The sequence below is a fragment of the Equus quagga genome, chromosome 6 (genome assembly GCF_021613505.1).
Source record: "Equus quagga isolate Etosha38 chromosome 6, UCLA_HA_Equagga_1.0, whole genome shotgun sequence".
NCBI lineage: Eukaryota > Metazoa > Chordata > Mammalia > Perissodactyla > Equidae > Equus > Equus quagga.
In genome coordinates this window covers 108300929-108324314 of record NC_060272.1, presented here as the reverse complement: position 1 = coordinate 108324314, position 23386 = coordinate 108300929, and the positions used below count along the sequence as shown (strand labels likewise).

General features: G+C 37.6%; 1 protein-coding gene across 5 annotated transcripts in view; it reads right to left on the bottom strand.

Annotated features, from left to right (window-relative positions):
* The window catches only part of IL33 (interleukin 33), a 156613-nt gene that overhangs the window by 11938 nt on the left and 121289 nt on the right, over positions 1–23386 (bottom strand). For 2 of the 5 annotated variants that reach the window (XM_046664902.1, XM_046664906.1), the window contains 2 exons: positions 3804–3911; positions 1123–1230 (listed from right to left, as the gene is read on the bottom strand). In XM_046664902.1, coding sequence (XP_046520858.1) covers positions 1123–1219 — 97 coding nt within the window. In that variant the 5' untranslated portion in view covers positions 1220–1230; positions 3804–3911. Of the gene's footprint in view, positions 1–1122; positions 1231–3803; positions 3954–23101; positions 23154–23386 lie in introns of those variants that run through there. The other 3 variants (XM_046664904.1, XM_046664903.1, XM_046664905.1) reach the window with 3 other exon arrangements.

The window sequence follows — 23386 nt, the reverse complement described above, 5'->3', positions numbered from 1 at the left end:
GCATCAATGCCAGCAAGTCTGGCATAAACTCCAGCCTGCTTCCTCATTCCAGTGTCTGTAAGGAGACCACATCTCCTGGGATAAAAAGAAAATGCATTCTCTATTAAGAGGGAATCTGGGACGCGAAATCATTTCCACTCAGTCACTGCTTCTGCACAGAGCATTTTGACTCAGATGCAAGTAAGACTAACTTAACTGGTGATTTCCTAGTTATTCAGAAAACACAGTCAAATTAGCCTTTTCCCTGGTTACCAAAGAACAGCGTGGGTGGGCCAGAGCCTCAGTAAGGACAGAACGATATCCTTTAACACTGCTTTCTCTTCTAGCTTTAAAGATGTTCAGAGAAACAGACAGAAGCACAAAGGACAAAGCTACACCAGTCCCCACCATCATTCCTCATCCTCTATTTTCTCTCCAGTCCAACAGGTCTCTGTTAACTCTCTTTTGTATTACTGCTTCCATACGCAAGAGTATATATTTGCATAATTCTTTCCTAGGATAGATCATTTCAAAGATCAAAGATGTATATGGCCCTTTCACCTTAAAGCTATGGCTACTACCTGAGTTTATTTACCCTTCAGCTTATTCTAGACCCTTTGGGTTTGCAACGGGATAGACTTGAGCATCACTTGGTCAATTCTGCTTTATTTGGGGCCTGGATTATTCAAATATCTTTACTTGTTATTCTCTCCTTTATCAGAAGTCACAAGTCAAGACCACAAGCTTGATACACCAAAGATGTTAATAAATGTTTGTTGAATGAAAGTGGGTCAGTTTTCAATTTTATTCGTTAGTCTGGGAAAAAGTTTTTAGGATTTGGTGGCTCAAGATGTATGTAGGGAGAAGGGATTCATATGAAGGGCTATAGTTAAGTTTATCACTATTAGCAGGTATAAACCATCTGAGCCATTCCTGTCCTATGATGTATCACATAAGCAAAAGTTGGCTGTATATAGTCTGTTCAAACCAAAGCCTGCTGTATTACACACTTATGAGTTACCCCTTTGAATTTCAGCTCTTGTGTTCTTAGTAGCTTTTGGTAAGGTAGCATGTGTGAACATTGGCCTCATAAAGATTTGGTAACAGACAAATAATATTATTAAAACAATCCGAAATGCTTACTTCTTAACTTGGGAGATTTTACCAAGGCTTTGCCTGCTGAGCTGTTCGTCTTTGCTGGGGAAGTTTTGCTGCTTGAACACTTCATTTTAGGCTTCATTTTTCACGCTTCTGTTGGATTAAAATGTAATATTAGTCCAAGTGTCTCCACTTGAAAACAAACAGAAATGACTGTGGCTTAACTCAGTTTAAAATTGATAATATAACCTCATAGAGAAAATAATTATTTCAGTAAAATTTGAACATACTATTCTGAATATATATCTATACTGGAATATAGTCAGAGGACAAAAAGAACTGCAAAGGAATCCCAAACTTTACTAGGTGGGTTTATTGTTAGTGGTAATATTGGTATTGGAATTCTGAGACTATTTTGCTCTACTATAGGATACAGCAAATAAGTGGATATATTGATGTTATAGACTTTCACTGCAGGGAAATGAGATGCAAATATAAAATAAGTCAAGAGAAAAGCCCTGTAATGTTAAATTTGAGTCAGCAGTATCAGTGTGCCCATATCTTAATTTCTAAATATTTTCTCCACTAAAAGGAACCAGGACTCTAGATCTTGGCTGAGAAAGTAGAAGTGAACAGGGAATATCCTGTTGTGCCAGAAAACAGTGAGTCATTAAAAAACCAATAAAGTTGTGTCAAAAGAACACAAGGAGCCTCCTTGAAGGATCTCCAGCTGGCCTAATTTGGCACAATTCAAGCATCAAAAAGAATAATGATGATAATTGACTATAAAGCATTCGATGAAAAAAGAAATCCGCATGTCCTGTAGCATTTCTCAAGAATGAATGAATGAGGGCTTTATTCATTACAGTAGGAATGATAGAATCAGAAAAATCAACATCTTGCAGCTCCCCAATGTAATACTTGATTCAGGCAAGGATCGCCAATGAATGCTGTACCTTGATTATCAAGCTGGATAAAGAATATGGAGTTCTCTGTCATAAATTGCAGAAAGCTCCATGTTCTTTCAGAAGTGCACTGCACCTGGCTTCATCATCAAGATAAGGCAGTGGGGCTGTGGTTTGTGGAGGGAGCAGGACTTCTTCTCCAGTCTTAAATTCTCTCTGACATTGCCTGCAATTCTACTAATAGCTACTACTTCTTTTATTAAGCACTGCCTTCTTTTTGCTAGATTAAAGAAGATAAAATCCAAATTATCCCAGAAGTGGTTGTCATTTAAATCTCTTATAAACTTCATATGGATCAGCTCTTCTAGCAACATAAGAGAGGAGCATTGAGTTCCTGGCTTAGAGAACTCATTGGAAGATAAACTTCATGCGTCTTTATTTTTGTCCCCAGACAGTCCCAAATAGGCTGAAATTCCAAATTTTCTTGTTGTAATGGAACTTGAATCTTACACACAGCCATTCTATTTGCAGCCAGTCTTATGAGCAAAATCCTTCAATGGTAGGGTAGTCGAGAACTCCCTATTCTGACCCTGGAGTGAATCTTATCTTCCCTTAGGAAATGGATATTATCCTCACAGAGCTTGAGGACCTCACATCAATCCTTACCTTCTTCCTTGGATTCTTCCACCTGTATTGGTCAAGAACATTTAGAAGCAGGGAAGCTTAGACATCATTTTACTGAGCCCCTAACTCTGTAGATGAGAAGGCTAATACTGAAAGATTAAGTGCCTTGTCCAGGATCACAATAGCAGAACTGGGACCAGAATCTAGTCTCCTGACTCCCATCGTTATGCCAGAGCTTCCCTACCCTGTCTCCTTCCTCCGTTTTCCAAATGTAGGGAGAAAATAATGAGATCTAGGAATTTAACTTCAAATGCTCAGTCCAACTTCTTTGAAATAATGAACTTGTGAATATGGTAGTTAATTTGTAATCATAACCTGTGGAATAGTGCAGTTAGGTAACCTTATCGTAGTTAAATTTTAAATTGTACAGAAAATAGTTCAAATAGTACCCTGCACACAGTAGGTATTCAGGTAACACTTTAATGATAACATGAAAATTGCATTGCTGGATTTGTTTGTTTGTTTTGCCTTATATTCAAGGATCTTTGTGTCCTAGAAAAAAATTCTCCTGGACGGACATTAAAAAATGTTGCATTTTCAAATAAATCTTGGAAATGTTCCAATACGTATTCCACCTCTTGGGAAGTCAGAACTCACATTAGCACAGTGAGGGTTTGAAAGTCCTTCATTGAGCAATTGTGGGTACCTTTGTTTAACTAAGTATTTTAAGTAATTATTATTATTATTATTATTTAGCTTGTATTGTCCTCCACCGCCTCTATTAACACCTCCATGGACTAGTTTGAGAGAACACAGTTGGAGGAACTCTGCTCTTAAATCAAGCAAGGTAGATAAGAAACTAATATATCACATTTACAATGGAGTCACTGATACAGAGAAAGTCAGGTGCTTTTTAAGAATCACATGGTAAGTCAAAAGCATAGTCAGGAAATATTTGCAAATCGTATTCTAAAAAGCAAAGCATTTTCTTTAAACAACCTACAAATCTTTCACCTTAAAAAAATACGATTACTCTTGTCACCATTTTTTTCAGATTTAACATTTACTCTTTACTCTCCCATTTTTAAATCAGAAATATTTCAGAATATATGGCGATATAAATATCACTGATTCTTTTGTACGGCTTTTTCTAATACCACATGACAAATATTCTTGCACACTGGTGGTGATACTCACCCAGGTTATAAACATGAAGGGCTGGTTTCAAGTGATGAGATCTCCTGTCTCAACACTTGGTAGTAGCTGATGCAGTTATATTCCAACTCCACTTATATACACACAGGCCTGGATTAAGCAACATTAAGTGACAGCATCTGATGAATGAAGCTATGCAAATAGAGCTAGTTGAATCGCTTAGTATGAGCAGGAGCATAATTTAATGTCAGAGCCAAATCCTAAACAGAGCTTTGAGATTATTTTAGCTGTAGCACTTTCAATGAGTTATACTCAGTTAATCATTAATTTTCATAAAACTTCTATGACATGAACTCTAGATAGTGTTTATTGCTTAATAGAGAGCATACAAGGATACAGATGGTTTAATTGCTTTTCTCTTTTCCACAGAAAGCTGAAAACTTTTTAATTGTTTTCTAGTGACAAAAATAATGTGTGTGCACTTAGAAAATGTGTAAATGACAGGAAAACATAAATGCTGTAGATCCTGGCATTCTTTTTTCAATGCAGAAATACTACATATATCTATTTCTGTAGACTCATACTGCAAATATTATTTCATAAACTGCTTTTTTCATTTTCCAATTAACACTACATCATGAACATTTCCATATCAGAAACATTCTTTTACAGAAAGTGTTATAAATAGCATTCAATCATAAAACCATATCTAATATTTTATCAATTAACACTTTGGCTATTTCCAGTTTTTTCCTTTCTTTTCTTCTTTGCTAGTATTACCAGTGTTGCAACTGAAAGCTGTGTGTGTATGTGTTGTGATTCTTAGTAACCCTTTTTAAGTTCATTGGTAGCATAAATTCCTAGTAGTAGGATTGCTGGATCAAAGGGTACATCTGTCTTATATTTTGAATGATGTTATCCAATTGACTTCCAAAGTTTGTATTGATTTATAATTTTTTCAACAATCCAGGTGTGTGCTCTTTTCTCCATTGCCTTATCAGCAATGGCTGTCATCACCTTTAAAATGTTTGCCTTTCTAAATGGAAACATTTGAAACATAGTTTCAAATTTTATTTCTTTAATTATTTAGTGAGTGTGCATCTTTCAAAAAAACATATTTGTTGTCAATTTCTGTAAATTATTGATTTACATGAACTCTTTGTAAATTAAGAAATGAAACCCTTGGCTGTGATACGTGTTGAAAATTTTTCCCCAGTACCACTATCTTTAGACTTTGTTAATGGCATTTTCTGTCCATACAAAAGTCTTCAAATACTATGTGGTAAAATTTAACCCATGTTTTCTTTTTGAACATCTGGGTTTTTGTATCCTGCTTCAAAAGAGCTCCCCTCCTCCAAGATTATAAATAAATTTATTATGCCATTTTCTAAAACTTTTATTGTTCACTATTTAATACCCAAATCTTTGTTCCACTATTACTTTTAGTATAAAGAATAAGTTAGGAAGCTTAACTTTCCCAAATGCTTACTCCAACGACATATACAATCCGACTTACACAAAGCGCAGTTTCATATGCTCTGTTGGGACTAGCACGCAGAGGGCTGTGTGCAACAGTAAGAACAAGGACTATGAATTTTATCCTACAGCCAACAGGAATGTTTTGAAAGATTTTTAAGCCAGTGAGAAACATCATCAAAATTGTGTTTTATGAATGTAATTTTATGGCTGTCTGAAGGACCATCTGAAGGGAAGAAAGAAGAGAGAGAAAGGAAATAAGGCCACTTAGGATGCCAGTTAAGATAGCCCAGGCAAAAAGCAATGAGGACAGAGCTAAGCGAATGTTAGTGAGACCAGTAAGGAGGGGTGAAGGTGGTGAGCGCTGCAGGCATTTCACAGAGCCCTTGAATAGTAGAGTGAGAAAGGGCCCTAGAGACCCCTGTTCCAGCTCCAAGTCACACAGCCCCTTAGTGCCCCAGTCAGGAGTAGAACCCAAGTTTCACTCCCAGTTCAAGGTTGTGTCCACCACAGATCATTTTGGATGTGGGTGTATCAGCTCTGGACTAGGGGAGAGGGGAGTTTAGGGAAGTGAAGGTGATGCCAGCGGTTCAGGGTAGGAAACTTAGGTGGGGAGTTCATTGTCAGGGACAGGTAATGAGTGTGATGTGGGGCAGATGGAGTTTGAGATAGTTCAGGAACAATAATATGGAAATTTCAGCAGAGAGCTCGAACTGGGTTGTGGGTCAGGGAGGCCAGAATTAGCCATGTTGATTTGTTCTTCATTTGTGAAGGTATGAGAGTGTTGGTGTGGGAGCAAATGAGATCGTCTCGGCTGAGTGTGAAGCAGGAGGAGAAAGCTGTGTCTAAATGGAACTGTGAGGAATCTTACATTTAAGCAGTAAAAGAAGAAAAGGAGTTAACAAAGAAGACCAGAAAGAGAAGGAGAAAAAAGAAGTCATATTATGAAGGCTAAGAAAGACGCTCATCTCAAAAAGGAACATTTGGTGATGAGCACTACAGAGACCCAGCTGGGATTAGAGACTTTGGAGAGAGGCCTTTAAGCATGGTGAGAATCTCCAAGAAACTACAATGGACTGCACATTGTGGAGAAGGAGGAAGTGAGACTTTTTCAAGAAGTGTAATTATGAACATGAAACAAAGAGAGAATGGTATCTCGACAGAGTAGCATGAAAAAGGGAAGATGCTGCTTACTAGCTAGGTGATCTTGAGGAAGTTACTTGACGTCTCTAAAGCCTCAGTTTCCTCATAATAATAATTTTCCTAATAATAATTTGACTTCATTACGTTGTTGTGAGAATTATATGAGAAGGTGTATTTTTAGCACTTGGCACAGTGGCTGGCACATCGTGGAAACTTAATACATGTTTTTAATATTATTGTTGTTATTGATTTTTTTTAATTGAGATGTGGTACTCTTGGGCCAATTAAAGGAAAAAACTGAGGTAATAAAGTCCCAGAGAAGGCGGAAGTAGAGATGTTCTGATGATAACGGTGGTCAGGATGGGGTTTTGTGGGTGAGCTGTCGAACACTATTAGAGTCATCAAAACGTCACTGAAGTCACCCAGGCTGACTAAAGCAGAGGCAACATCGAATAGAAAATGAGGTCAGGGTTCCGGTGACCAGAATGGAAAGGAATTCACATAAGTAGTTGGGCCAGGGTTGGGGTTAACAAGGGCAGGGTAAAATGAGAAACATGCCACTTTCTTTATTGGCCCTGGGAGATGGGCATACAAGGAAAGAGGAGGGTTTGGAGAATACTGGTATCACCAGAGAAAAGTTACCTTTTGGGTAAGAAAAGGAAATAGAAGGAGCTTTTTAAGGAAAATGGAGGAAAAGAGTTAGGAGAGTGCGTGTGTGTGGGAGGGGAACATTCCAGATGAAATGACATACATTTAAATTATGAAAGAAAGAAAAATTGAAAGAATATTTTAACCTATCAAGAAATAGTATCCTGAATAGAAATTCATTAGTTGATAATTCACCTCTGAGCAACAACAACAAAAATGTATGAAGTACTGTAATTTCCAGAGTTGCAGTTTGTGTGGTTGCCTCTGGCTGGAGAAGGCTTCCAGAAACTTGCATTCAACAGATGTTGAATGCTCATTATCTGCCAGGGACTATGTATTCCATCAGCATTAACCCATGGGACCCTGCATGAAAATTTTCATTTCATTTGTCATATTATCTACATCTAATCAACTGGAAAATCATGTATTGAATCACTAACTTCTTAAACATCAGGCAAGGCCTTTTGATTAGTTTTTTTCCCTCTTTTAAAATACTGATAGCCTTAAGAACATTAGGCTGGCTGTTAGTCTTTCTTTACTGTGAATTTTACTTTTGAAATAAATTCATTTAAAATAAGTTTTAAAATAAATTCATTTGATTTCCTGTGAAGGGTCTTGTTGTTAAAATGCAAAGTTTACAAGAAATTTTTATTAAAAATACATGTTCATCATGGTAAATGTGGGTGATAGAAAATAGAAAGCTCAATCTTGGATGTACTAGAAAGTAGTTAAATGCTTTGAAAAGTAACATGACTAGTAATCATTGTAAGGAAACCTTAACCTCCTTGAAATGCCAAGGTCACAAACGATGCTAAATTTGTATCTGTTTGTACTACAGCAGAGTGCTGCCTAATAATAACAACAGTAATAAATCAAACACTTGTCTGGTGCTGGGGATTACTTTGGTGAACAAAGCAAACTCTTTCCCACCCTCCTAGAGTTTGCTCTCTTTTGGGGTGATAGATGTTGAGCAAATAATCATACAAATAAGTCATTTACAAACAGTGATAAATAAGAATTAGGCTAGTAAAGAAGATAAGGAAGTACAGTGGTACTGAGGTAGTGTGGTTAGAGAAGGTCTCATTTAAGCTGTAGCCAAAGGGTGTGAAGAACATATGGAGGGAGGGGACAGAGGGAGCCTTCTGGGCAGAGAAAACCCCAGGGACAAAGGCCCTGACAGAACCTGTAGTGTCCAGGGAACTGAGAGGGCCGATGTGGCTGGAGCAGAGAAGGTAATAGGGAGACTATAATGTAATGGGGTTGGGAATGGACGAGGACAGAAAGCCAGGTAGAGTTGGGCCCTGGAGGCCAGGGGAAGGAGGTTGGATTTTATTCAAAGTGCAATGGGAAGCCAAAGGAAGGTTTTAAGTAATATGGGATGTGACTTGGTTTTTGTGTTCAAAAGAGTTCTCTGGCTGCCATGTAAAGAACAGATAGAGGGCAGTAAGAGGGAAGGAATGAAACCAGCAAGGAGCCTGCATTACTTCAAGCTCTTAATAATGGTGGTGGAGGTGATGATGATGATAATGGTGACAGCAGTTACAGTGTCTTGGGCATCTTCCGTGGGCCAGATGTTTTACATACATTATCTCTAATGGTCACCGTGACTCTGGTATTTGAGTATGATTGCTTCTATTTTACAAGTGAGGAAACAGAGGCTCAGAGAGAGGGTTTTGCAAAAGGCCGCATAGCTAATAAGGGTAGCAAAGCCAGAATCTGAAATCAAGTCCATTTGGTTCTTTCTCTTAGTCCAGGGGAGCCACTGGTAGAATGAGCTGGAACTGAATTCCTGGGCCTTAATTTCCATTCACCATCTTGTCAAGCTTGCATTCTCTTGCATGAGGATAGGCTCTATAAGGGTATGGTGGGATCATACAAACCCATTGCTGGGTACTAGAAACTTACTGGAAGAGAGTGTCCCAAGATGAGTCCTGACTGGTAAGAGAGAGAGGAAATGGGGAGCATGACTAAGCTTGACAACACTCTGACTTTATTCAGAGAGATTTTGCAGAGGAACAGAAGGGGGAGTGTGAGAGGCCAGGGTGCTCACACTGATCCTCTCCTTCCTTGGGTGTAGTGGTTTCACTTCTTTCTTGAGGAGGTTAGAATAAGCCATGCGGGAGAAAGGGAGGCCGCAGTTTGGAGAATAGCAAGGCAGCACTTTCCTCACTCAAACTGAATCACTTCCTGTCCCCACTACCCACCACTCAGAAAGTTCCTACATGCCGCTTAACTGAACCCAGGAGAGAACGTTTCTGCTAGGAAGAGGAAACACTCTATAAAGAAATCTGGCAAATCAACCTATAACTGAAGCCAAACCCCTTGTGAGAGGAGGGGAGGGATGGTGTGAGATTTTAGGGAAATTTTCTTTCAAGTCTGTAAAGTGAATAACACTTAGCATTTGTAAAGCATTTCTATGCTTTCCAAGTTTTCTTGGATGCAGTCCTATCCAATCGTTTTTATACACTGAAACTACCTGCCCCTTCAACATTTCTGGACTCACACAGCCTCTCCCGCCACACCCTGTACGTCTGGACGTACTGTTCCTCAATTCACCATGAGCTTTCACACCTCCATGCCTTTGCTCGAGCTGTTCCTCTTGCTAGAGATGCCTCTCCCCCTTTGCCTGGGAAACTTCTACTTAACCATTAGAGCCAAGTTCAAATGCTTTGTCCCCCTAACCATCCACAATCAAGCAGAATTTATTGCTTCTTTTCTTACTTGCTTATCACATTCAACTTTATTTGTTTCTTAGCTCCTCCACTGGACTGCCTGCTCCTTGGGAACAAGAGTCGTACCTTGGTTATCTTTGTTTCCCATGCAATCATCCACAGCACACACTCAGTAAATGTTGTATAATTTGGATCAATCCTCGTAAAAATGCTGCAAATTAGACAAGGCAGGCATCACCCACTGGACAAATGTGGAGACTCTGTTCAAACCCCCAAAAGCTACAGACTGGTGGAACTGGCACTGTGGGTTGAGCAGTACGAAATTGGCGCTACTACATTTTGACCTACAAAAATGACAGTTTTATAACCTGATAGAACCCAGATCTGCTTGTTCTTGGGTCAATGCTCTTTCTAAAGCATTTAAAGAAGCTGACTTTCTGTTTGGCCTATGACCCTGTGGTTGTAGGGTGACCAAACATTTTGAATTATTCAATCCAACATGTTTTATTTCCCTCCAGTGCCTCCTCCCCATGCCTCACATACTTTGGAGACCTAGCTGTGTGTTGGACCAAATCTTTAGGGATTTTCGAAGAAGCAGAGGTAGAATGACCTTCCATTCCCAAGCTTAGCCCCAAGAGTTTCTCCCTCCCTGCAGGGCTTGTCAGCTCTTCAGGTCTCAGTTTCCTCATCTCAGAAATGAAGAGAGTGCATGAAAGCCAGTGCCTTCCTATCCCTTTGAACCTCTTTCCTATGGTCCTGTACAGGCTCCTGGTCCAGCACCTTCCTTCCCCTCTCCCTGGTCCCGCATTTATTCCAGCAGCTGCACCGGCCTCTCGCCCATCCTAAAGATGCCATCCTTGGAAGGATGCACAAGCTCTGCCTCAACCCTGTGTCCTCCTCCTCTCCTTTCACTAACCTTCAAGCACACAGGATGAGGCAGGCAGACAAGGGGGCATATAAGTAACCTGGGGTTTTGCTTTACGTGGAGGCAGATCTGAAATCCAGGTAAGCCATGAACTTGGCTACATTCGTCTTAGGGCAAAATTACAGTGAAAAGAAAAGTCTATAGAGTCCATAGTGTATTTTTGTTTTGTCATTATGGATTCAGAATGTTCCAAGTGCTAGAAGAAAGCAATGTATGGGAAAGAAATAACATGGAACAAACAGGTCTTTGGTTTTAGTTTAACTCTGAAGTTTAAAGTTAAGATTATTTTTTCTTTTACTTTTAAAATTCTTTTTAGTAAAACTGGACAAATAATATACAAATTATGAATTTTATAGAAATTCCAAGAAGTAAGAAAAATTCAATAAGAGTATGCAGAGTTAAAATAAAAGTTCTCCTGTCTTTTTAAAAATTAACTCATATAGTATTTGCTATATATTTAATGTATTCAATCACCATAGCAGTCTTGTCAGGGGGGTGCTATTTGCCTATTTTAAAGATGAGGAAACTGAGGCACAGAGAGATCAAGTCACTTGCCCAAGGTCCCATAGCTAAAACTTCAAGCAGACATTTTCAGACTCTTGAGGTGCTCCAGGAAAGACGTAGAGAAACGTAGACATAGAGAAACCCAACACCGGGTTTCAGAGCTTCCTCCCTACCCCCCACACCCAGAGCAGAAATCCCTTATCCATACTGGGCTTCTGCTCAAAGTTTTCTAGATCAAAAAGATTTTGCTGCTAAGCAAACAAAAGTTTGAAAATACGGCATCGGTCCATGACACCTGGATTATTTGACCCTGTGAGGGAGAGTGAGACCGATGGTACACCATCAGCGGCAGTGTAGCTAGCGAGTATATTTAACAGCGTCATGAGGAGAAATCATCACACTTTATGATTGTAAGAGGGAATTTTCAAAACTTTTTAAGGAGAATCCTTTTCTGAAAAAGAAACATTGCATAGAACCCCAAGAGATTAAAGAAAAGAGAAAATCAGTAGTTTGTTAATATAAATGTGATTCGTGTCTAGACTTATAACATTTGCTCATTATAAAGTTAATTAATCAAAGATGTCTGTTTCCAGCATAATAGTGGATTAGTTACCATGACCAACCCTCTCAACAAAAACAACTAAAATGCTGAAAGAAATATTTTAAAAATCTTTTCAAACTTGTTGAGCTGGCATGAAAGTAAATAATGTAGTGTCCAGAGCACAAGTGAGGCAAGCAAGCTTGGCTTTTTCTGAAAGTTGTCTGCTAAATGCTAGAGACAGAGTGGACAACTATATGATGCGCAAGGGCCAGGAGATAAAGCTCAAGATATGGTTATGATGGGGATTCTAATAGGAAACTGCTGCTTAAACCTGGATGCCCAAAGGGCTACACTCACAGTGTAAGGATGATTGAGATAAACAAACCCCACCGGCAGAAGAGGACAGGTAGGAAGCTTGTTTGTCTCAACTCTGGCCTTACATGGAAGGAGAACCATTCCTCTAAGAATTTATCTCCTTGTGAAAAGTCAGCTTCCACATGGATGTGTAGTCTGAAATCACGCTACCTGTGTGCATCCAGAAGCCTGAAATAGAGGATTAAATATAAAACGGTTTTAGTTTGGTAGTGTCCAAAGACAAATGGGAAAGGCAAGCACAGATCTTATCTTGAACAACTCAGCCGCAACCCCAGACACAAAGCATTCACAAAGAAAAATTTTCAGGGCAAATAAGTAGTTTGCAGTCAAGATTTATAAAGCGAACAAGCATGTTAGGGGCCATGGTGAGAGTTCACAAAAGGAACAGTCAGCAGAAACCAACCTGCAAAGGTTTTATGTACTAGAACAATCAGAAATGACGTAAATAACTGATTTTAATACGTTTAGATAGAATTCTAAAAATATTGAAGAAATGAACAGGGAGAAGATGGATTTCAAAAAGATACAAATAGAATATCTAGAAATGAAAAATATGCTATTGAAATTAAAGGTTCATGGATCGATTAAACAGCAGATTAGACACAGATGAAGAGAGTCAGTGAACTAGACAATATATCTGAATATTCTTTGGAATACAATCCAGAGACACACAGAGATGGAAAATAGGAAAAAAGGGGTAAGAGACTTGGAGGGCAGAATGAGACAGTATATATGTGTATCTATGTGGAATTTTACAATGAGATGATAGAATAAGGAAGGAGCAATCTTTGAACATATGAAGGCTGAGAACTTCCCAGAATTATTGAAAGACCCCAATCTTTAGATACAAGAATCCCAATGAATCCCAAGAAGGTTAAAAAAAAAAAGAAAAAAATCCACATCTTGATATATTAATTATGAAACTGAAGAATATTTTAAAAAAGAGAGAAGATTGTAAAGTTTGTCACTGAGGACAATGAAACTATTTGGATGAACAAACTGGAAATTTTGATTAGGCTTATGGATGGATGTTTGGTTTTAGAGTAGCTCCAGAACCTGTGAAGTTAACATCAGATATTTGCAGAACCACAAAAGCACCTCTGCAGTCCCCTGAGTACCATTAAAAACCTAAAACTCCTTATCTTACAGATGAGGGAAGTGACAGAGCAAGCATTACTCAAAGTCACACAGCTGGTGAGTGGGTATGTGATGGAGCCAGGATCAGAACTCAGGTCTCCCAACTAGCAGAGCAGTAGCTATGACTGCTCTTTCCTCTATATCCTGCTGCTGTTCCTTTAAAATATTAAACAACAACAGCAAATAAAAACAGAGTGGAGAAAGTACAGGGAAAAGTTACAGTTTATTGTGGAATTTTTGGTGCTGTTTTTATGTCTCATGTATGGAATTTAATAACCATTGGAATACATTCTTACACAGTGCAATGTCCTAGCTCTAGGAAACAATGAAACTGCTCAGTTTTTCGGATGCAGATAAGGGGGTGCGGCCTTGATTTGCTTCCTTCTAGCTTGTAAGACAACATAAGGGTACGGTGAGAAAAGTTTTAGGAGATGTGATTAAAACTGAGTCACAGAAAATAGTTCTGGCACAGCATTCTGCAGAAGGGGCCAGGAGAACAAGGGTGGGGCAAAATCCTAGCCTGGACAAAGGCTTGTTGAGAAATACACAAGGAAATGCAGGTGCCAAGTCACACCATGCGTATATACCTGAGTCACTAGGTCATAACTGAGCACACAAAACTTTATTTCAAATTGGAGATACAATCTAGTCTATTTTGGCTTCAGTTTACTGCTTTAGAATGGCTTGTTTTATGTTCTAAAAAGTTTATACCTAGATCCACAAATGAAGACAATTTGCAAGGGTAGGCAATGCCAAGAGTATATCAAAATATACTGTTTATTCATGAAAAGATAGTAATTGCATCTATGTGTACGGATGGATAGAAGAATTATTTCTGGATATTGACTAATTCTTCACAAATAGTATTACTAAGAAGTGTGAAAGCATCTGGAATGGGCAGCAATACAATCAAAACAGATTGCTTAACTGAGAATGAGAACTTGCTCATTAGTGCCAGCTTTGACTCTGGGAATAGTGCCCAGATGCTAATGCCTAAAGTAGTTATTAATATTTGCACAATTCTAAAATCCTGACAAGGATACAGTTCCTTAGGCAGTAACCTAAATTCTATCAGGTGACTAGTTGTTTGTTTTTAAAGATTTTTTTTTTTCCTTTTTCTCCACAAAGCCCCCGGTACATAGCTGTATATTCTTTGTTGTGGGTCCTTCTAGTTGTGGCATGTGGGACGCTGCCTCAGTGTAGTTTGATGAGCAGTGCCATGTCTGCACCCAGGATTCCAACCAACAAAACACTGGGCCGCCTGCAGCGGAGCACACAAACTTAACCACTTGGCCACGGGGCCAGCCCTGTAGTTGTTTGTTTCTAAAGAGAAGCATGAGATTTTTAGACAGGCAAAGGTTTGGATTTTGAAGCTCATCTTCAAATAGAATGTAATATATATCTTTAAATTGGCTCATTTGTAAAGAAGCAGGCTGATTTGAGTATGGTACACTTCTCAGACACAAAAAATGTTGATAAGAAGAAATGTATTCCAGACACCACAGATACATATTTAAAGGCAGTGAAAAGTGTACCCAAGTTCCATTCCCACTGCACGGGGACACCACTAGATACTTCCTGGGAGCTAGTAGGCTTCACTTGAAGGCAGCTTTGGGAAAATAATTAAAAATAACAAGAGGTGTTTCTGAAAAGATGAACCAGATGTTTATGGAAATGGAGAAAGACTCTAATCTCCAAAATGTAGGACCAAGAGAAGGCAGTCCAAGTAGCAATCGAGGTAGCAAAACTATGCATGAGTGGAACATAAATGTACCAGCCCTGCTTTAAAAATAAAAACATTAAAAAAATTTTTTTTCTTTAAGAATGGAAGTAAGGGACTGGTTAGTAAAGTGCTTGCTAGTTATATTATGAAGATTAAAGATAAGTTTCAAAAACGCACTTTGCTTTACCTGAACTTTCTATATTCAAGCTCCTGACATCCAACTGGAAGATAAGAATTGTCCTAGTGCTAAAAAAAAAAGTAAGCTAACAAACTAATCAACCAGTCAGCCTTTCCTACTTTGGTGTCGCATGTAGAACCTCTGTATGCTCTGGTTTATCAAATGCGTGTGATAAATTACACAAAGCAGACACTTTGTTAAGTTATACGTCATTTGAACAACGTTTTAATTAAGAAAGTTAATGAGGGCGGCTTATTATTAGCTCATACTGATTCAACAATAACTTGACTAAATTTTCGTAAACTATATTTTATTCAAAGTCTAAAAAAACTCAATTTGTGACCATGTGGTTAAAAGAATAATCCTTTTTTAAAATTTCTATGCAGTATAACATTTTAAAAAAACTGATTCCTGGCTATTTTTTTTTTTCTGAAACCCAAATACAATATGATGGTTTGTTTTATTAACATTTTCTTCTCCAATTAATGTTTCCTTGCAACTAGGACACAACAGAGGCGTGCCTCAGCTCCAAAATTACAATTCCAGGAAAGATTTTTTTTTTTTTCCCTAAAGTGTGTTTGCTACTTAACTCAAGTCTGGAGAAAAAATACCGATTGCCCAAGACCAATATAACATATTTCTAGGAAAGGTAAAGAAAATACACACACTAAAGTTGAAGGTGAACCATAATGCCCACCTTTGAGAATGGCTAAAATGAGGACAGAAAATACCAGGTATTTGCAAGGATTTGGAACATCTGGAATTCTTATACATGGCTGGTAAGAGTGTAAATTGTTACAACCACTTTGGAAAATAATTTGGTCGTATCCACTAAAGCTGAACATATGCATCCCTTTGGCCCAGCAATTCTATCTGAAGGTATATACCCAACAGAAAGGTATAAAAATGTTTGCCAAAAGATGAACATTCACAGCAGTCTTAGTCATATAACTCCAAGCTGGAAAGAACACAAATATCCATTTACATTTTAACAGATAAATTGTGGAACATTCATTTACAGGACTTCTAACCAGTAATGAGAATAAACAAGCCGCATCTATGTGCACCAACACAGATGCATCTCACAGACATAGTGTTGAGTGAAAAAGGCCAGACACGAAAGGGTATAGAACGTATGAATTCATTTATAAATAGTTCTAACCCCACAGGCAAATCAAATATATGACATTAAAAAGCGTAATAATGGCTATCCTTGAGATCACAGTGACTAGAAGAGCGTATAAGGAGGCTTTAGGGGTTCTGTACTCTCCTGTTTTTTTATGTGGTTACATAGGTTTGTTCATTTTACGACAATTCGTTAAGCTGTACAGTCATGACTTGGACAATTTTCTGTGTGTATGTTATATGTTAATAAAATTTTTAAGTTAAAAGAGAGACTATCAGTGATTTCTAAAATATATAGATTGCACATTCTCCATATTTTTCATAGCAGCTTGTTTAAACATTTTAATGTTTTTAAAGTATTATGTTTAAAAAAACTTTAGTATAATAATATAGATATATAAATTGATATTAAAATCAATAAAAAATATTACATATGAGAGAAAAAGCATGATATATCAGAAATAGAATAAACTGAAAATTGTTGTATCAGGACAAGGTTTTGAAAACTTATAAGTAACTATTTGAGGTGCTCGGTTTAAATGCAGATTGCCAATATAGTACTATTATTACTATTTTATTCTTGTGAAAGGGTAAAACACTGACTGGGTTTGTTTACCAAAAAATTTTGTGTATATAAATTTGTATATAAAATTGATTATGAAAATAATGTACATATATCCATGCACTAAATCATTGTGGCTGGACAAATAGTGAAAAAATGAAATGACTTTGACTTGACAAATGTCAAAACTTTGAAGATCAAACTTCAGTTAATATCCTATTCATAAAATGAATTGTTAAGCAGGTTTGCGTATCTCCCAGTAACTAATGTAGCTACCAAATAAAAAAACTGTCAGTTAATAAGGCAGCAACACTTTCAAAGTTAAAAAGAACTTCAACAATTGGACCAAAGTATAAATCAAACAAATCTTTATATATTCATAACAAAATAAAATACTAAAAATAATTGTAAGAAGTATTTTGACTTATTATTAGTAAAATAGATAAAATAGGTATATAATAAAGTAATGTTAGAACTCCATTGAAATAGCCAATATGAACTCATGATTTTTTTTTTTAAAGATTTTATTTTTTCCTTTTTCTCTCCAAAGCCCCCCAGTACATAGTTGTATATTCTTCATTGTGGGTCCTTCTAGTTGTGGCATGTGGGACGCTGCCTCAGTGTGGTTTGATGAGCAGTGCCATATCCGAGCCCAGGATTCGAACCAATGAAACACTGGGCCACCTGCAGCGGAGCGCGTGAACTTAACCACTCAGCCACGGGGCCAGCCCCATGAACTCATGATTTTATATATATATATATATTTCCTCTCCTATCTCTGTAACTGAATTCCTTTCGTGTCAGTACTGTGATGAAATAACCCAATACATATTCCAGGGCCCAGATCTTGTAATTTATAATGTTCTCCACTGAAGAAATCAGGGCTCTTTGGAGAGTGGCAAATTTCATGTTTTGGGTAGAAGAAATGCAAAGTAAGCCTGAATAACTTGTTGCCTGAAAACAGTGATGCATTTTTCAAAGTGCTGAGGTGGATAAAAAAAAAAAGAGCAAGTGAACCAGCATAAAGGGGCTTCTATGTGCTGAACTGTGACAATTTGACTCAAAAAGTAAAAAATTATAACTAATCAAAACAAGTTAAATCTGAAAATGACTTAGTTATAACAGTATCAACAAAAATAACAAGTCCATAATGATGCTCAGAAAAGAAAAGCAAGGGCTGGCCCCATGGCGTAGTAGCTAAGTTCAATGCTTTCTACTTTGGTGACCCTGGTTCATGGGTTTGGATCCCAGGCACAGACCTACACCACTCATCAGACATGCTGTGGTGGTGACCCAAAGACAAATTAGAGGAAGATTGACACAGATATTAGCTCAGGGTGAATCTTCCTTAACAAAAGGGAAAAAAAGAAAAGCACTAAAAACTGTTTCCTGATCAAAATATTATTTTGGATTACCTTTTTTCAGAAGTTAGTTATAAATATATTCTCAAAATATGTGAAAGTTTTTCCTTGTACAAAGACTACACTTAATGCTAGCATAACTTTTACAGGATTTTTTTTTTTTTTATGTTTGGGATATGCCTATCAAATTGTGGCAGAAACACTGGCCAGGTTGTTAAAAGTTCTGTAAAAGCTTTAGCTATTTCACAACACCTTCAATGCCACGATATTCCCAAATTAGCTGATATGGTCCAGAGCCAGAAGGAGAGTCCCTCCCAATGCTGGTATTCAGCTGGAATGCTCCATGTGGCTGGTTTCTTTCTCTTTTATCTCTGCTCATGCCATACCATAAGCTGTTAAATGTTTTGAACATCACCCCTGGGTAGACCATGAGACTTTCTTTCACAACCAAATGGCCACCCAGTAACACATGTCATTGTGTATTAGATGATATTAAATTTGATTATTAGAAGACATTTAAGAAGTAAGAGTATGGAAGCTTTCCACTCACAGATGTGAGAGTTCCTGGCCATTGACCTGAATAAATCAAGCCACAATCCACACCCTGGATATTTAATTCCCGTAAAAGTTTAAATAGTTTAAATAGTTAAAAAAGTTTAAATGCCTTGGGCAATGATCAAGAAATCACCTCAAAGGTCTGGAAACTTGTCCACTGTGGTGTGACAAGACTTTTTCTCCCACTCTGCTTGCTCCGTGGGCTGCTCCAGCTCTTCCCCAAATCGCTGACTTTATCATCTTTACATGGGAGTCTAAGCAGGCTCAGCTTGGTTACCTGGTCACTGGGTTTGAGGTGAAAACTAGTAAAGCGGAAAGACTACTAAATACCTTTCGTCTTCTCCAAGATAAGACTTAAATATTTTCCTCCTCTGGATAGCTATGACCTGTTCCTTAGTGTACCCAATGATGCAGAGTGAAAGAATATAACAGTTGTCCCTTCCTTTGCCAACAGACCTTGCATATAATAGGTAGAGAAGTTATCTGGACCTAGTAATGAACCATAACCTTAGAAGTTATTAGAGCCTGCATGGTTCTGCCTAGATAGTAGAAAGAGCCAATGTGTCTAAACCCAGAGTTCTTTTAGGAATATGTGCCACAAAAACTGGACAAGAAAAATTGGATGCTGACAAAATAATGGACTTTTATATAATTTTTATACTTTTATGAATTAAGAAACACAAGGATTTATAAGCAATATTTTTTCCCAACTGGCACATCACAATGCAGATGACTTTAATGCTTTTAAACGCTGAGTCTGATCTCACGGACCTCACAGTACTGAGGAGAAATCCTTCCACTTGACATAATGAAAGGTAATAATCATGGGAGAGCCAGATGTAAGCATTGCATATAATGTCCCAGGAATGGGACCTTCCAAACTGTCTTAGTAGAACAGCTTATACTCCTTTGAGTTAGTAACATTCAATTTATTCTATTAAATGACCACCACATAGTGACAATTATGATTATGACTTCACAAACCATATGGCTCTTGAGTAAGTCAGTGAAGAAAAAATATGCATATTCATTCAGGTAATATGGATCTTATACAAGTCATAATGAAGGAAAAAAACGGAAGCTAAAGAGAGCCACTTTAGAATGAGTACTGGCCCTAATGTCTGTGGCTAAAACCTTTATAAAAAATTAGAAAGAAATATTATTCAAGGAAACTTACTACTACTAATTTACCAATATGAAGAAATTATGCTAAGTACTGATAAAGTATTGTCTAAACAGGATTGTTAACGAATGTGGGCAGTACATAATATATGTATGCAAGATAAGGGGAAAACTAAACCTTGGGAAGGAAAAATTTTGGAACCAATAAATTCAAGTTAGAGGAAAATTAATGTTTAGGTGTAATAAGCCCCCAAATGAAAGAACTCGAGGGAAAAGGAATATAATCTCCTCTTACAAAAGAAAAGATAAACTGCTTAAATAGCATTTCTTCTTTTTTTTGCTTTTCTGATTATTTTATTTTATTGTAGTGAGAATACGTAACATGAGATCCACTCTTAAAACTAAGTGCACAATACATTGCTGTTGACTATAGATATCATGTTTTAAACAGATATCTAGATTTAAAAAAAAATTATTTTCTTGAAGTCACATTGGCTTATAACATTTAAATAGCGTTTCTTAAACAACTGCCACTGATAGAGCCAGGAGGCTAAGAGGTTGGAGTAGTTGAGATTTGAATCTCTGCTAGGAACTCCAACAGAAATAATGAACAAAACAGTCATACAATTGCAAAAGATCTCAGTGCTAGTTTTGCTAGGGAAAATTGTGACGATCATCCAATTTATGTGGTGTTCTTAGTGACAAGGACTTAGATATAGATATGCTCTGATTAAAAGCAAAGCACCCAGCCAAGTTTGTGGGTGGACTCCTCTTGGTTCCAGGAATAGCAAAAGAAAGTTACATAAGAGTGATGGCCGGCAGGGACCATTTCTCTCAAATGGCAAAGACTGTAGTCCTGAGAAAATAGGTGCAAGGTTTTATTGTCATCCCAACAATAATTTTATGTTTGAAAATGATGGAAACTTTGAAGAGAAAATGGTTTCACAAAGATGATTGGCCATGTACTAAACGAAGTCATTTGGAATCGATCTCCTTTCTTGGTTCTTTTTCCTTCATGGGAGTTGACTCTGGGTTTTAATCTCTGGTCTGAAATTTACTGATTGTGTCATCTTGGCTTAGTGCAATCTTTTCAAATTTCACCTGCTTAATTTTATAAATGAAGAAGAGAATATTTATCTTCCAGAGATGTTGTGAGGATTAAATGGGATAATGTGGGAAAAATATCTCACATCGCGTGTATGTTCAGGGATTGATAAGTCACCTTTAATGACAGCTTCTGACTTGGTTTACCTTCATAAGCATCACAACACCTCTCTAGTGTAGACTGTTTTGTTGTTGTTACTGTTTTGTTTGTTCTTTTTTTTACATTTTACACCATAGGAAAAAGATTTAGGCTCAGGAACATTAAGTAAGATCCAAAATCACACAACTAGTCAATGACAGATGATGGATTTGAGGCCTGTCTGACTCAAAAAATCTGTGTTTTTTACTATTACGCTATATTGCACTCATTTAACAACAAAAAGCTTCACAGCTATAGCATGATCTACCAACAGTAACAAGGGCAGCAAGTGAGAGAGGAAGGGCCCCAAACTCCTTCCTCCTCTATGAGCACCTCAACAATGGACTCTGCCTGCCCTCTAAAGCTGTGTCCCTTGAAATGTTCCTTTTGCAGACAGATGTCAGCACCAGAGAACCCAGAGGGAAACTGTGAAGAGATCTACCATGATTTCCTGAAGTCCTTGAATAAAGCATCATTTATTTGACCTAATTAAAGTTTTTTCCCGCTATTCAAGGAGATTATTTTTGGTCTGAATATTTCTAAATGTCCCTGCTGCAAAGTGAAATATAAAGAAGAATTCTGACTGTCACTCTTGATTCCCACTGTGTTGGCCAAAATTTTAATTTGTTGAATGAAAGATACACTGATTTTGGTACAATCACACTCAAATCTCTGGAAAAGACCTCATGCTATCAGATTTACTGGCATAAATATTCTCTGATGTATATATTTTCTTCCCCAATGCTGCCCCCTCTGCAGTACTTCCCTGTAATGATTTAATTCTGCACACAATCTCAAAAAAAGACATCATGCTGTCAGATATACCGGCATAAATATTCCTTGGTGTTTATTTTTTTCTTCCCTTAATGTCGTGGCCCCCCGACTCTTACCTGCTGCAGTATTTCCCCATAATAATTTAATTCTTCTGTGGAGCAGAACTTCTACAACTGAGACTCAGGCACATTCCCTGAAGTCAGTTGCAAGCTCTGTGTCTTTAATCCTCTACAGACCCTAGCCAGGGTGGCAGCTCCCATTTCTCAATCTCTTCTCTTACTTCCAGTCCTATTTCAATCCCTAAGTGAAATTTCCCCTCAGAACTTCTCCCTCTCTATAAATGGAAAAGGGAAAGAGGTACACTCTGGCTGTAGATATTGTAAGTTAAGCAGTGATGGGAAAGAGAAAAATATCTAGGTCAATACATGACTGAGAAAATGAATTATGCAACCGCTAGTCAAGGATTGGTAGGAAATCCAGCATCCTTTCAGAAAAGAGTGGAGAAAATGTGAGATCTGAGCTGCAGAGAGTGATGCCTGTGCTGAGAATTCTTAACTATTGAAGGACACTACTGATTTGTGTGATTCAGCTCCAGCACCCCCAACTTTGGAAAACGGAGAATTCCAAAGTTTTCTGAACACAGAGCTGTGCCTTTTCAGGGATGAAATTAAAAGAGGAAAGATAACACAGAGAAAAGTGCAAGGAGAAAATATCACCACAAGGCAGACAGCAAGAAATAAAGAGAACAAAACAGTCTTTAAAGGAAAATCTCCAAATGAAGAATAGCAGCAAAGCTAATGAGCTTTTGAATTGACCCATTTAGGATGTCAGTTCCTTATTTTTCACAGATTTTTGAACACATGATTCTCAGGGGATGGTACCTCTCCATCCTTCTGTTTGTTCCCTTTTCTTGAAAACCACTTGTTAACAATCATGAGTAGGTTGTCTTCAATGAGCATTAGATGTATGAAGAAGAATTACCAACTTGCTTTATGAAATTTTGTGATGAGGGAGGAGAATATTTACTATAAAGACTATTACAATCTATTTTAGCAATTTATTAATAATTTTCCAAATCACCTGAAAGAAATCAAAATGGAGTTATAAGTTAGTAGCAACTATTATCATCAACTTTTACTGCTATTGGCAATAATAATAACAAATCAGCCTAGTCATTTATGGTATAGAAATAAAAAACAGTTCTCCTTGGTTCCCAACATCTTACTTTACAAAACCTGACCAAAAAAATCTATCAGAATATTCGTTTCATCCTTACCTTGTGATCTCGTTTTGATCTCTCCCCTGACCAGCTGCAGCTGTGTGTTCAGAGAACTTGCAGACTCTATTTATTACCCAAAGTTTGGCAGAGAACCAAACTGCTGGAGAAGGGAGATCTGAGTGGGTGAGATTCCGGCAGATTTTTAAACTCATGTAAAAAGCCAACAATACAATTCTGTCAACATCTAAGTTTCACTGCTTTCTGCCTTCTCCCTGTCTCCATACCAAAATGAATCCAGCAATTATGGATTTTATGTTCTGTGTTTTTTTACTTCCAACTCAC